We start from the raw sequence: 15,719 nt of genomic DNA, 5'->3' as shown, positions 1-15,719 counted from the left end.
AAACCATACCAACAAGAAGGCTTTGAAGATATGACTTCAATAGATGACACCAAGCAATTACATTGTGTTTGTATTAAACTTGGATCACCACGGAGTCACAATGTCTGCTAAAAACCAGTTAAGTCAATATTAAGAACTGAATGAGAGAATCTTCGATAAGAATGGCATCAAACAGAAATCATTGCTGTCATTGTTTTTATGATGGTTTTTGAAACACCTATAGGTAGAGACATAATTATGCATTCAATAGCTGAATTGACAGTAAGATAGAAAGCATCGAAAGAGGTATCAATAAAGACAATTAGCTGACATCAGCAGAGATCTTCAAAGAAGAAACCACTGCCAAAAGGGTATAAAAATAAGAGCTTTTCAAACAGAAAGTCAGAACTCGCTGAACAGGCAAAGTGTTTCTCAACTCTTCAGAGGCAGCTCTGTAAGTCTTTAACTTTGAGTCTCGGGTGATCAAAGAGGTACTATTATTTGATTTTGGTGGATAATCTGGATTTAGAAATAAGTAAGAAATAAGAAATGTAACGAAGTAAAGATTTGAGAATAAGGATCTCTGAGAAATAAGAAATGTTACGAAGTAAAGATTTGAGAATAAGGATCTCTGAGAAATAAGAAATGTAAGCTATCTGTATTTTGAATTGTTAATGTTGCGACTGATTCAACAGCTGTTAATTGAATGTCAGCTCTTAAATAAAACTATATTTTTAGAATTGTCTCAAAGAGTAAATCTGTATAAACTCGCGAACCCAATTTCTGTACACTCTTTTGTAAGGAGTTGCAGAATTCTGGGGGCGTATTCCGGACCCTCATAATATCCGGAAGGTTACAGTCTAGTTAAACTTATTAAAAGTGCTATCTGGAGGACGGTAACATCTTCAGTCATTCCTTTCCTTCAGGGAGAGATAGGCTGAACCTTTAGACCCATTTAAGCGTCTTATGGAATTCAGCTATCTCTAACTTAAGTTGAAGGTGAACGTCTGGGGAATATGCCTGATCTGGGGTAGCCCAGGAAGGGCTAGGACTAGTAATTATCCCTTCATGACTGCCTCCTGGATCAAAGTGTCCAGGTAACTCTCCCCATCCCTGATGCCCCGCGATGTCTGTACCTCAGACTCCAGCTCAACAACTCTGAGCTGAAGCTCCTCGAGTTGCAGGCACTTACTGCAGACAGGTCATCCAGGATCGCGATGCTCTCCACAGACTTCCACATGCTGCAGTTGCGGCACACCACCTCACCTGTACTGCCATCCCTTTATAACTTTGTTTTAATTATTTAGTTTATTAAAGCTTATGGGGGACAAATTGGGTTGCTTTGTGCCTCCCTTTAGCGCCCCTGGGTGACGCTAATGGGGTGCAAAGCCCCTAGCGCCCGGGTGTGGCGCCGCTAACGCCTCCCGTGAAATTCAGCAGGAGGTTAGCAGCGCCAGTAGCCGGTAATGCCCCGTGGCGCTGCGCCCCCGGCGATGAAGTTATCACCATGCACAGCGCCCCGCTCGCGCCCTGGCCGCAAACTTCAGTTGCGCCCCCGACCTATCGCCAGACGATATGTCCGACAAGGTCATGGTGGTGTTTTTGCAGCCACGGCAGTGCTACTTAAAAGCAGGTGTCGGGTGGCCTTTTTTTTTGGCCACCTGCCAGCACCTTCCCCTTTTTTATTTGGGGTGCCGGCCACGATTGCTCAGCCCGGTATGCCTCTTGAGAGCTGGGCTGCTTTCCCGGCACCCCACTCCCTGGTGGTCCAGCAGGGCCCCAGTGCGCGCAGCGCTAGGCCCCTCCCCTTTAATCGGGGGAGGGAGGCCTGTAATACCGGGGCGCTACGTGCCGACGCGCATGGCACTGTTTGACGTTGAGGGACATGAAACAGTTAACCTCAATGTACAGAGGGAATGAGTTACCCGAAACCCTGATTTGTGATCGGTTTGAAGAACATTAACAACTGGACAATACCACAAGTTAACTGCAATTATATACAACCATCAGTTCCTGACAAGAATGGAAGGAACATTAACACCCGAACAATGCTATGAGCTAAGCGCCCATCACCGTAAGGGGAATCACAATATCTTTCTGCTGTGTAAACAGCAGGGGGGGAGATAAGGAGTTGTCTCTGAGCTTGCAGTTCTGCACAGCTCAGGAGATTGAAAGAACAAGATAACAAGATGTGAAGACCCAGCATTTCAGCTGGCTGTTAACTGAACCAACGCCTGAGGCCCAGGTGTGTGTGATAGCAGGACTGGGACATTATAAGAAAGGACAACATCGAAACGTGGGAACTGCATTCAGGTGAAGAAGGATGGAGATCAGTCATCTCTGGGTCCAGGCATACAATCAACATCGGTAACGACCAGCCGCGTGGGTGATTGTAAGTTTCAGTCAAATCATAAAGGGGTTTGTACTTGTTTGTAATAATTAAGTTTCAGTCAAATCAATCATAAAAGGGGTTTCTACTGTGGTTTTGTTGGTTTAAAAAACGAACGAATTTAAGGTTGAGCCAAAACCTGTTTGTCGTGTGTATTCTGTTCTTGTAATTCCGGGGTCGAAGAACATTGTAAGGAGGAAGGGAACGGAACCCTTTACAACGTAGTGCTGCAATATTCACTGGTAGTGCCCCAAGCCTCCTGCTTGGGGTGCTGCCACTGAATTTACGGCGCAGGGGCCCAAAGGGGGCGCCACTGAATTTTTCCCCTACGTATTTAATTAACTTAGCTTACAGTTTAGTTTTAAATTAATTACTAGATCTAGTTTATGTTCCAGGTAGATGAAATTAAATACTTACCTGTAACATATGTCCTGTCCCACCAACAGGACAAACCCACCAGGGGTGGCGGCACAGTGGTATACAGTCAGGAAGGAGTGGCCCTGGGAGTCCTCAACATTGACTCCGGACCCCATGAAGTCTCATGGCTTCAGGTCAAGCATGGGCAAGGAAACCTCCTGCTGATTACCACCTGCCGCCCTCCCTCAGCTGATGAATCAGTACTCCTGCATGTTGAACACCACTTGGAAGAAGCACTGAGGGTAGCAAGGGCACAGAATGTACTGTGGGTGGGGGACTTCAATGTCCATCACCAAGAGTGGCTTGGTAGCACCACTACTGACCGAGCTGGCTGAGTCCTGAAGGACATAGCTGCCAGTCTGGGCCTGCGACAGGTGGTGAGAGAACCAATACAAGGGAAAAACCTACTTGACCTCGTCCTCACCAATCTACCTGTCGCAGATGCACCTATTCATGACAGTATTGGTAGCAGTGACCACCGCACAGTCATTGTGGAGACAAAGTCCCGTCTTAACACTGAGGACACCCTCCATCATGTTGTGTGGCACTACCACCGTGCAAAGTGGGATAGATTCAGAACAGATTTAACAGCTCAAAACTGGGCATTCATGAGGCGGTGTGGGCCATCAGCTGCAGCAGAATTGTATTCCACCACAATCTGTAACCTCATGGCCCGGCATATCCCTCACTCTACCATTACCATCAAGCCAGGGGACCAACCCTGGTTCAATAAGGAGTGTAGAAGAACATGCCAGGAGCAGCACCAGGCAGATCTAAAAATGAGGTGCCAACCTGGGGAAGCTGCAACACAGGACTACACGCATGCTAAATAGCGAAAGCAGCATGCTATAGACAGGGCTAAGCGATCCCACAATCAATGGATCAGATCAAAGCTCTGCAGTCCTGCCACATCCAGTCGTGAATGGTGGTGGACCATTAAACAACTAATAGGAGGAGGCGGCTCCGTGAATATCCCCATCCAGTTGTGAATGGTGGAGCCCAGCACGTGAGTGCAAAAGACAAGGTTGAAGCGTTTGCAACCATCTTCAGCCAGAATTGCCGAGTGGATGATCCATATCGGCCCACTCCCGAGGTCCCCACCATCACAGAAACCAGTCTTCAGCCAATTCGATTCACTCCACGTGATATCAAGAAACGGCTGAGTGCACTGGATACAGCAAAGGCTATGGGCCCCGACAACATCCCGGCTATTGTGCTGAAGACTTGTGCTCAAGAACTAGCCACGCCTCTAGCCAAGCTGTTCCAGTACAGCTGCAACACTGGTATCTATCCGACAATGTGGAAAACTGCCCAGGTATGTCCTGTCCACAAAAAGCAGGACAAATCCAATCCGGCCAATTACCACCCCATCAGTCTACTCTAAACCATCTGCAAAGTGATGGAAGGTGTCATTGACAGTGCTATCAAGCGACACTTACTCACCAATAATCTGCTCACTGATGCACAGTTTGGGTTCTGCCAAGACCACTCGGCTCCCAACCTCATTACAGCCTTGGTCCAAACATGGACAAAGGAGCTGAATTCCAGAGGTGAGGTGAGAGTGACTGCCGTTGACATCGAGGCAACATTTGACTGAGTGTGGCATCAAGGAGCTCTAGTAAAACTGAAGTCAATGGGAATCGGGGGGATCTCTCCATTGGCTGGAGTCATACCTAGCACAAAGGAAGATGGTTGTGGTGGTTGAAGTTCAATCATCACAGCCCCAGGACATCGCTGCAGGAGTTCCTCAGGGTAGTGTCCTAGGCCCACCCATCTTCAGCTGCTTCATCAATGATCTTCCCTCCAACATAAGGTCAGAAATGGGGATGTTCGCTGATGACTACACAGTGTTCAGCGCCATTCACAACACCTCAGACAATGAAGCAGTCCATGCCCGCATGCAACAAGACCTGGATGACGTTCAGGCTTGGGTTGATAAGTGGCAGGTAACATTCGCGCCACAGAAGTGCCAGGCAATGACTATCTCCAACAAGCGAGAGTCTAACCACCTCCTCTGACATTCAACGGTATTACCATCGCCGAATCCCCCACCATCAACATCCTGGGGTTCACCATTGACCAGAAACTTAACTGGACCAAACACATAAATACTGTGGCAACAAGAGCAGGTCAGAGGCTAGGTATTCTGCAGCGAGTGTCTCACCTCCTGACTCCCCAAAGCCTTTCCACCATCTATAAGGCACAAGTAAGGAGTGTGATGGAATACTCTCCACTTGCCTGGATGAGCGCAGCTCCAACAACAAGCTCGACACCATCCAGAACAAAGCAGTCCACTTGATTGGCACCCCATCCACCACCTTAAACATTCACTCCCTGTACCACTGGCATACCATGGCTGCAGTGTGTAACATCTACAAAATGCACTGCAGCAACTCGCCAAGGCTTCTTCGGCAGCACCTCCCAAACCCGAGACCTCTTCCACCTAGAAGGACAAGGGCAGCAGGCGCATGGGAACACCACAACCTCCAAGTTCCCCTCCAAGCCACACACCATCCTGACTTAGAAGAATATCACCGATCCTTCATCATCGCTGGGTCAAAATCCTGGAACTCCCTCCCTAACAGCACTGTGGGAGTACCTTCACCACACGGAATGCAGCAGTTCAAGAAGACAGCTCACCACCACCTTCTCAAGGGCAATTAGGAATGGGCAATAAATGCTGGCCTTGCCAGCAATGCCCACATCCCATAAACGAATAAAAAAAAACACAAAGCACTACAAGTATTGGAGGCAAAAAGCAGCACCTCCTTCCCCTTCTACTCCAAATTCCCACTCTCTCCAAATTCCCAAGTTCAACACTCTGTTTAAGTGCACTCTGTTTAAGACCACTCTGTGCAGACATCTCACTTTCAAGCTGTTGATGCTGTATGCATGCATATCTTGCTTCCCCCGCCCCTCGTCTCACCATAACATAACTCTTGTGCGTTTCTGCTTTCAGATAATCAAGACCATGCACCAGACCAGCCTGACCCCGAGGCAATGCAGGAGAGCAAGGGCAGAGAAGTAGAAGACGCCGCGTCACTGCCTCTGTCACTCGCAGACACCAGCTCAGAAACTGGCACTGTGCATACTTTAGAGGCTAGTGTAGAAGCGGGATGTGCACAGGGTGAGGCACCGGGCATGAGTGGGCTGCAGTAATGCCTGGGGAAAGGGTAGCTCGGGGGCCAGCTCCCCAGAGGGCACGTTCGCGCGCGAGTTCTGCTGCACAGGAATCAGATGAGGACCTTGATGGGGCGGCCTTCAGAAGACGGGTGATGGGTATGCACACCAAATTGCTAGGTGCAATGGCAAACCTGCCAGAAAACCTCTGAGCAACGTCAAGGAGCATGGAGGAGTCCATCTCCAACATTGCACGGGGCTCTGCGCAGAGCTTGGAGCCCAGGATTTCCAGCCTGGAAATGATGGTACACTCCCAAAGAGACCGTGTCGATCCAGACATGATGCTGCGTGTGATGGGCGATGTCGCAGCTTCCTTTGCAGCACAGATGGAAACGACCCAATGTCTTAGTGTTGCAGTGGAAGCTCAGATTGTTCTCCTGCAGTCTCTGCTTGCTGCCATCGAAATTCAGACTGCTCTCATGAAGTCTCAGCATGATGCCACGCAAGCTCTGACTGCTGCCATCGTGACTGGGTTTACCATCGTCGACTGGGGCTTGCAGGGTGTCGCAGCAGACCAGCAATCTGTGCTCCAACAGATTGCTAGGAATGCTGAGGCCCCTCCCCGGGGGAGTGGCAGTGGGTCAGTGGAGCAGGAACCTGCTGTTCTCGCTCAGGATGACAGCATTCATACTCCCACCACTGCCACTCTGCCATTGCCTTTGCAGCTGTCTGTCAGCCAGCCAGCCCAGACTGATGCCCCCATGCCGAGGTGGTGCAGTCTACAGCTGGGCCTTCTAGGGCCAGAGCTGCTCAAGGTCATCCTGCAAAGCCATCTGAAGTCTCCCCCATGGATACTCAGCAGCCTTCCACCGGCCATGCTGCAGCCACTGGGAGAGCACTGCGTAGGAGCACCAAATCAGGAAAGGACACCCGAACGACAGGCACTAAGGGATTGCACAAGGGTGATTCGTTCATATCGTAGGTGTAAATATGTGTCAATTGATTTTTGATACATTTATTAATTTTGATTGGAATCTTTTGTGGTGGCTCTCATTTGAGCTTTGTGCCCAGGAGGGATGGTATGATGGCGATGTGGTGAGCAACGGGGATCTGAAGTTTCATTCATTGGAATCGGAGTCTGATGAGCATTCACGGACAGCCCTTCCGGAAGGTGGAATGGTGTCATGAGCCAGGTGCAGAGCAGATAGCCCTCATCTCCGAGCAGCCACCCTCGAGTTTCATATGGTGGCTGGAAGATTGCTGGCACACTGGACTGATGCAGGATGAAGGCATTATGGCTGCTGCCAGGATATTGGGCATTGACTATCAGGAAGCGCTGGGCATGGTCGTACACCAACAGCTCATTAAGTGAGTGGTAGCATTTGCAGTTACGGAAGATATCAGGATTGTTATACAGCGCCCACAAAGCCATGTGGGTCCCCTGCACCATGGGGCAGCCCGCTATCCTGGCAAAGCCACCTGTGCGCTTGTCCTGCTTCTCTCTGCTCAGTCAGAGAGAAGAAAATGTAATCCCTTCTCTTGGTGTAGAGAGCCTCAGTGACCCCCCGGATGCAGCAATGGACGGCAAACTGTGAGATGTTAGCTATGTCTCCTGCTGCAGATTGGAAGGATCTGCTGGCGAAGAAATTGAGGGCCACGGTGACCTTGACTGCCACTCGGAGAGCCGTGTTCGCCCTGCTCTGAAGCTGCAAGTCTGGAATGTCATTGATATGGAAGCTGTCTAAATGGTTTGAATGTTCAATGCAGGATGAAAGGAGTGGTGAAGAATGTGACAAGGACTTTTATGCAGAGGGGCTCTATCAGTTCTCAGGGCAAAGGTGTAAGAAGCTGAATGGAATCGCTGAGCTCTGAGCTAATCCCTCACATCTGTTGCTGCACAGCGCTGATGTGGCCCTCTTCCCTCTGCTGCTTCCTCCTTCTCCCAGGTCTTCCTCATTTGATGATGACTGCTGCTGCTCCTCCTCTCCCTCCTCCAAATGGAGGCCTCTCTGCAATGAAATGTTGAGCAATGTGCAGCAGACCACATTGATGTGTGACACTCGATCTGGGGATATTGCAGGGAGCCCCCCAAGCATCCTAGACTCCTAAACCTATTGCTTGAGCATTCCTATTGTGCACTCTACAGTGAACCTGATTATGCCCTAGCTTCGACTGTATCTGCACTGCTCGGTCTAGGTGGGATTGCACAGGGGTATCATCGGCCAACTCTTCAGGGGTTATCCCTTGTCCCCCAGCAGCCATCCTGTTACGTTCCTCACAGGGACGAATAGCAGGGGGATGGTAGAATGAGAATAAAAGCATTGTGGCAGCTCCCTGGGTACCTTACACAACCTGCATGACATTGTTCCTGTGACCGGCCACTAGCTGTACATTGAATGGTATAATTTTGTTTACAAATGTTGCAGGCTCGTGTTCCGGTACCCCGATGGCCACTTGTGTATCACACAGTCAATCACGCCCTGCACGCAAGGGAACCCAGCCACTACTACAAACCCATGAACTCTGTTCTGTCGAATGCTGAGGTCAATGGAGAAGGTGATGTACTGCTTGGCCCTGGCAAAGAGGGCATCAGTCATCTACTTAATGCAGCTGTGAACTGCAGTCCAGATGTGGTTGATGTCCATTGTAGCTAACTGAAAGTAGCGTAAAAATTCAGGTGTGGTGATGGAGGTGGTCGTGGGTTGGCAACCCTAGGCACAGTCCTTGTTGATTCTTTTCAGTAAACACAGAGTCTGTGTGAAATGCTGAAGGTTGGCATTTATGAATTAGATATAAGAAAAAAATTGGGAATGCTATAGATCTGAAATAAAAACAAAAAACGTTGCACATGCACAACACGTATTTCTGACGAGAGGCCGCATCTGATTTTAACCAATATACTGTATGTTGCTTTTTCACATTAGGCCTTGCTGTGCATTTGCAACATTTCCTGTTTCAATCTGCTGTGTTGTCAGTGCGCACGCTCCGGCAGGTTGAGCGCGCGCCTGTTGTTTTTTTGTCAGTGCGCAAGCGCAGGAGAGGGTGGTGTCTTGGGGCCGAGTGCAGGCGGCAGCGGCAGGGTTTGGCTGGGTTCTGTCATTTTGGTGCGGGGACAGCGATACTGTAACCAGTGCAGTCTGTGATAGTGAATTTTGTATGTGTGTCGCGTCCGACTGCTTTTGCCATTCGTTATAATGGGTATCCGGCCTGGAGTTACTTACACAATCGGCATCTTTTGCATTATCTTATTAATAGTGAGCATTGCTCTCCTAGTCGCCAACGTCTTCCTCACTGTCGTCCAAAATTACGTTAAAAAGGTAAGGGCTGGAATTATTAGCATTCTTTGTGCTAGATTTAGCCAACCCAACATCCATGGGAATAAATTCCCTTTTGCTAATCCTCATTTCCACCTATTTCATACTTTGGATGTACGAATCTTTTGAACTGACTAAGACATGGATTGTTTTTGGTTGATACTGACATCAGGAAATTAACAATAGGGGCCGGTGCATCAATGAATTACGTTGTATACAATAGATACTTTTGTTATTTATTGGGCTCTGTTCCAGACTTTAAAAAAGAAACATGCATACTTAAATACAGCAGAATATTCTGCCCAGTTAAGCATGTTGTACAACAAACCTGGAATGAAAATTGTGCAGTGCAGAATTAGTGATTAAGACTTAATACTGTAGAAATGTTCTCCTTTAAATATTGTTTTGTTAGTATTTATTGTTTTGTCAGTATTTTTTAAAACTAAGTGTAGTTTAATTAGGTGGCTTAATACACTTTGACTTCCATCTGTTTTTCTACTGATGTATAGCTTGTATAAGTGGGGATGGATAATGCAATTAACAGGGTATTGGCAATCCATCACCATCACTTCCAAGTTCCCTCCAGGTCACACACCATCCTGACTTGGAAATTTATTGCCATTCCTTCATCGTCGCTGGTCAAAATCCTGGAACTCCCTCCCTAACGGCACTGTGGGAGCACCTTTACCACACGGACTGTAGCGGTTCAAGAAGGCGGCTTCTTGAACTTTTGAAGGGAAATTAGGGATGGGTAATAAATGCTGGCCTTGCCAATGACGCCCACACCCCATGAATGAATAAAAAAAACTTGGACTTATGTTGGAGTGTTGAGTCATGGTGTGAAGGTGGCTCATGACTCATACAGCAATTTATGTAAGTTCCTTTGATGTTAAAAGTCCCAAGGTGCTTCACCAAGGAAAATAGGTAAAGAAATGAGTGCTGAACTGTGGAAGGAGGGGGAACTGAAAGCTTGGTTGAAAATATTTTTGAGATGGCTTTTTAAATGAGGAGATGCAGAGGTTTAAGAATAGGTGTTCCAGAAGGTAGGGCTAAGGCAGCTGAAAGTTCTGCTGGTAATGGTGGGGTGAAGGGGAGGATACACACAAAGCTGGAGTTACATAATGCTGTTTCTTTTTAAGAAATGGGTTTTCTTTGTTGTATGGATTGATATTGTGGTGTGCTGAGCATCCAATTGACTCTAACAGATGATAAATGGAAACCAGTAATTTTAAGCTTGCAGCTCTTTATTAATGCAGCCACATTTTAAAGTGGGATTTTTGAATCTGTTGAACGGGGTATCGATGCACTGGTGATAACCCAGAAAAGAGTGACGAGGGTAATTCTGTGACTTGGAACTTTGTTATTTAAATGACCTTTTTGAAGGTAATTGCATGCAAAATTCTCTTACTAATGACTTTTATAAGAACTAAAGTAACCTGTTCTGAATTAGTAGATGTCCTTGAGGTGCATCCTAGTACTCAGTCCTGTTAACAGCTTAATGTTGGCTTGATACTTTAAAGCCTTGCTAATGAAGATCGATTTGTTTCTTGGTGTGTGTGTCTGACCACATGGAGTTGTTGGGCGAATAGCATGTAAGGGTATGGTACAAGAGGGAGAAAAGAATAGAAGGATATGTTGATGGTGTTAGATGAAGTAGAGTGGGAGTAGGCTTGTGTGGAGCATAAACCCCAGCATAGAGCAGTTGTGCCGAATGGCTTGTTTCTCTGCTGTAAATTCTATGTAAATAGAAATGTCTTTTATTGAAATGCTAGATCTTGTGATTTACTCTTATTAAACAAAATTGGCCCAGATATTCTGATCGCAGGCCTCCTGCAGGCGGAGGACTGTGATCTTGAAAAATCTGCGCCCTTACCGGAGGGCTCCCGGGACGCGCACAATTCCGATGCTGGGCCTCTCCAAACTGCTGGTGCGCAGGGCCCATGTATCCCAGAGGCGCCGGTAGTTCGCAGCATCCCTGGGATCACGTGGGCCATGGGGAGCCAATCAGAGAAGGGAATCTCCCTTCATACATTTGACAGGAAGACCTGTCAAATATATGAATGGAGATCACCCCCAAAACATAGTAAAACTTTAAATATATATTTTAAAAAATCACATTTTTAAAATGACTTGAGTCCAATAAATTAACTATTTTAAACAAAACTTTAAATTTTTGAAAAAAATAATTAGTTTTTTACAGGGCTAAAAATAAACTTTTTTTTAGGTTTTTTAAAAAACTTTTTTCAACTCTTATCCTGGTAAAAGCAGGCCTTATGCCTGATTTTACCAGGTACAAGAATTGTAAGGGTTTTCTGCGGGCGGAGGGTCTCTAAAAAGCGGAACCATCTGCCCACAGAGGCCCTGCTCCTGGGCAGCCGGAGGATCTGTCAAGAGTTTTTTTGACAGGTCGGAAATACCGGTTTCCAGCGCATGCGCAGTGCATGCCTGAAACCGGCATTTCCGATGTCCCTACGGGTGGGTACACAGCGCGTACCCACGCATAGGGATCGGAATATCTGGCCCATAATAAATTGGCGGAACTTATCTAAGCCATATTGCCATTATGTTCATGTCCCTGGTGGTGTGATCATGTGACTGGTGTAATTTAGACTAGTGAATAAATAGTCTAAGGTGGTCTGGTCTGATGCTGTCTACCCATCTAAAACAGGCCTAGGCTGGTGCTGAAACACTGGTAATGGACATGTCTTAATGGAAGAATGTTTAGGAAGCCAAAATTGATATCCTGCATTTAATAGTAACATATCACATTCACTGAAACTCACTGAAGCCAATCTGATTGGCAAAAATGATTCTTGTTCTTCCTACTCAAACAAAAAATGATTAAAGGCAGTGCCCACTTTAATACTGCATTGTGTTTTTGTTCAGTCTCCAAATTAAGCTCTTTCACTTTTACATTTTTGTTTGGCTGGTTATTTCTTTAATAAATGCTTAAACTACTGAGGCAAGTACAATAAGTAGTGTAGAAAAATTTAAAAGGGAAAAAATAAGATCTTATTTTCATGCTGTTGAAGAAAACTAAATTGGGTTCTTCCTAATGACTCCGCAAGTTTTATCCAATGAGCAGCAGCGCGCTGTCGAGGTCAAGAAGTCCCCAGCTTTGATCATGAGTTTTTGCTGGGGCAACAGCAATGGAGCTACAACTGTTCTTAGTGTTGCATTAGGATAGCTTTCTGTTTCTAACCATTGACTTCTGCCAGCAGTGTGTGTGTAAATGTCTTGAGAAAACAACTGGGCTCATGACTACCATGATTGAATAGCCTGCCAACACTTGTAGTTAAAGCTCACATGTGAATAATGTTTACTTGGGTGACATGATATAGGACACCCAGTGTTCATGGTACCATATACCCCAGCAAGAATTAAATGCTATCAGAAGGGGAGGAAACTGGGAGGGGTGGTGGGGGGAGAAGAAGATTCACTAAAATGAACTGTAAAAAAGCATTTTTGTGGCCAGCAGGAAAATGTTTATACATATGGAACTTTACTCTGAAGGATGCACTAGTGTAATGCTGTTCATATCAAAATGAAGCATGATATAACAAGTCAAGTAACCAGATCTCTCAAGCAGACGCTTTAGTCATGTTCACAAACATAGTTCAACTGACTGTAGAAATGTTGCTAGCTGGATAGATACCAGTGTTGACTCAAACTCGCCACCACCACCTGCTCTGTCCTACAAGCTGTTTCTCATCTTCCTAGTACAAATGTGTGGGGATATAAATCTTAATTAAGAGCAGTTTTAAGAAGGCTTGTTCTTAGTAAAATAGAATGAAGAATATAATTCTTCAATCAAAATTACCTGTGCTCAGCCACTGGCCAGTACTATATTTTTTTTTAAAAAGAGGTCATTAAAATTGCTTTACACATTAAAAAAAAAATGAAATCTTGATTGGTAAGACTGATTTTTTTTTTATCCCTGCTGATTCTGAACAAAATAGCCTCTCTTTCTTTCTTTCTTTCTTTCTTTCTTTCTTTCTTTCTTTCTTTCTTTCTCTCTCTCTCTTTCTCTCTTTCTCTCTTTCTTGACTAGCACATTACATGTGTAATGTCACTAACACCATGGGCTGGATTTTTTCAATGGAGGCGGGACTGCTGCTTGCCGGGTCTCAGTCCCACCTCCATCATCTTTTGGCCAACCAGCAGGATTTTCCCCTGCTTAGAGTCATAGGCCTAGAAATTCGGTTGTTTGCGCCAGCGGTTAGCGCCTAATTGGGGCGTTACCTAATGTTGGGGTGGGCGCAATGAAGATAGCGACAACTCCCATATTGACTATACATTTAACGCCTGCGCAAAGTGTTTGCGCGCGCCCGCGAGCGCAAGCACATAATGACGTCATTTCATGGTGCAACGCCTTTTAGGGGCACCTGAGCGGATATTGGGTAGCGCCCGGAGCCTTAACGCCTAGCGCTATTAGTGACAGTTCGAAGGAGCGTTAGCAGGCCCTTCTCGGAGTCGGGGGGCGCTATTTAAAGGGGACAGCTCTAGTATAGAAGCTTCAGCCACTTGGCCTGTTCATTGCGATCGTTGGTGGAGAGAGTTGGGGAGCTACTGTGGAGCAAAGTTTTTGGATTTTAGCATTAGAGTACTTGGGACCCTCAAACCTGTCCGGAGCAGTTGGAGCAGTAGACCTAACAGCCTTTTGACCAACTGGCATCGGAATGGGAGATGCTTTGGAGGGCGACGGCCTCATGGCCGAATACTATGAAGGGGCAGAAAGACGGCGGGAGAGAGGGCCGGGATTGGCCAGAAGGAGGAGGGGCAATGGAGGTTGCCCAATCCGAGGGTATGCTGCGAGGGTCTTTAGGGGTCATACCTTGACATGTCGGAGGAGCAGTGTGTGCGAAGGCTCCGAATCGGGATGGACGTTGTTACTGAGCTGTGCCACCTGCTTACTGAGGATCTGCAGCCGCGTCAACGGTGCATGACACCTCTGTCGGTGGCCGCTAAACTGACTGTTGGCCTCAATTTTTATGGCAACGGATCCTTTCAGTGAGCCATTGGGGACATCGCGAATATCTCTCGGGTTGCAGTCCACTGCTGCATCCGGCAAGTTACAGCTGCCCTTTATAGGCGAAGGCGTCAATTCATCACCTTCCCTCTGACCCTGGAGAAGCAGGCGGAGGAGGAGGAGCATGCGGACGAGGAGGAGGAGCAGGAGGAGGAAGATGGAAGGGCTCCTGAAAGTGGAAGGGCCATCCGTCACTGGCTAATGAGGAGTCGTCTCGAGGCCCCTCTGGCGGAATGATGAGTGTCTTAACTGCTGCACACTTTGGATGTTTGAAAGCATCTGAAGGCCAGCATCACTGTAATTATTCACGTACACCATAGCACATTTAAACTTCTCTTTATTGTCACAAAAGTCTTTCATTACAGCAAAACAACGTCATGTCAACAGAAACCATAACAAACAAAATAACAGTAAACTCTTCGGCAAAGCCGCCAAACTGAACAAACTATTTCCAACAATTCCAACAGGTGAGGGTCTCCTTGAGTTTGGCCAAAGAAACGTCTCAGGACCTCCCTCTACTGCTGGCCCCTTGATGGCGAACGACTTCTCTTTCGCGCTCGGCCCCTTCCCTCCCTGCTGCTCCTACGTAATTGAACCCCAGTGGCGGGGTGAAGGCTGGGGGACGCCTGCTGACTGTCTGGAAGCGCAGAAGCCCCTGAGGGACGGCCTGGCCGACCTCTGGGCTTGGAGGGTGCGGACGCAGGCTGCTTGATCTGAGCATGGCTGGAAGCAGTGTGCACTGCAGGTGGTGGCAGCTGCACTGCAGACGTGCCAGCGCTGGTGTCGAAGTCTCGACTCCCGAGTAAGACTCTTAAACGCAAAGTATCGTTAAAGACAGGCTTTATTTGCTTGCAAGGGAAGAGTTGTGTAGACAAGGACTACATCAGACCTCTTCAAAGTAATACAGAATTTGTAACATATTTATACAGTACAGAAGCAAAACAGGCTTTCTATGCCACATGACATAGTATTGAATCATAACTGATTACAAAGGCACAGACCTTGCGAATTATTGAAACAACGTATTCCGGGCTTCGTTAGAATAACGAACGGAAATACCTAGGGATAAGATTAACTAATCCTTTATTATGGGATCTCTCTGTTCCTTCTGTTCTCTCACTGTACCAACTGGGCCTGTGGGCCGATGTTTACCTTATCATGTCCTTGGCTGTTTGGTAAATGAGGCTCCTTGTTAAGCTTACCATAGACAAGGAGTACGTATGTGGCATTCCTAAATTGTCTCGTTCCCTTGAAACATGATTAGTGAATCATGCTGTTGGCCATTTAAAGTTTAAATGAATTTTATTCTGTGCCCAGGAAGCCATTTTATGTCTAAGTAAGAAACTGTACTTCCACATTCTTCCCTTTTTGTCCTTACTAGGACAACATAACTGAAATTAACCTCTTCCTATCGGTCCTCATACTAAATTTAGATTTTAGCCAAGGATACCGATTTCTTTGCCGTTTTGAA

At 46.8% G+C, this 15,719-nt stretch overlaps 1 protein-coding gene across 2 annotated transcripts in view; it reads left to right on the top strand.

The window, feature by feature from the left end:
• Positions 1-2,292: 2,292 nt before the first annotated feature.
• scarb2c (scavenger receptor class B, member 2c) overlaps positions 2,293-15,719 on the top strand; it is a 95,426-nt gene continuing 81,999 nt past the window's right edge. The window contains exon 1 of one of the 2 annotated variants that reach the window (XM_085964247.1): positions 2,293-2,371. Coding sequence is in view for 1 of the 2 variants with exons in the window: in XM_085964240.1 (XP_085820366.1) it covers positions 9,100-9,222 (123 nt within the window). In the remaining variant the exon portion in view is untranslated. Of the gene's footprint in view, positions 2,372-8,912; positions 9,223-15,719 lie in introns of those variants that run through there. The other variant, XM_085964240.1, reaches the window with a different exon arrangement.

This window comes from Somniosus microcephalus, chromosome 2 (genome assembly GCF_052327205.1).
Source record: "Somniosus microcephalus isolate GS21.2 chromosome 2, FLI_Smic_1.0, whole genome shotgun sequence".
Classification (NCBI taxonomy): domain Eukaryota; kingdom Metazoa; phylum Chordata; class Chondrichthyes; order Squaliformes; family Somniosidae; genus Somniosus; species Somniosus microcephalus.
This window is presented reverse-complemented; position numbering and strand designations above follow the sequence as displayed.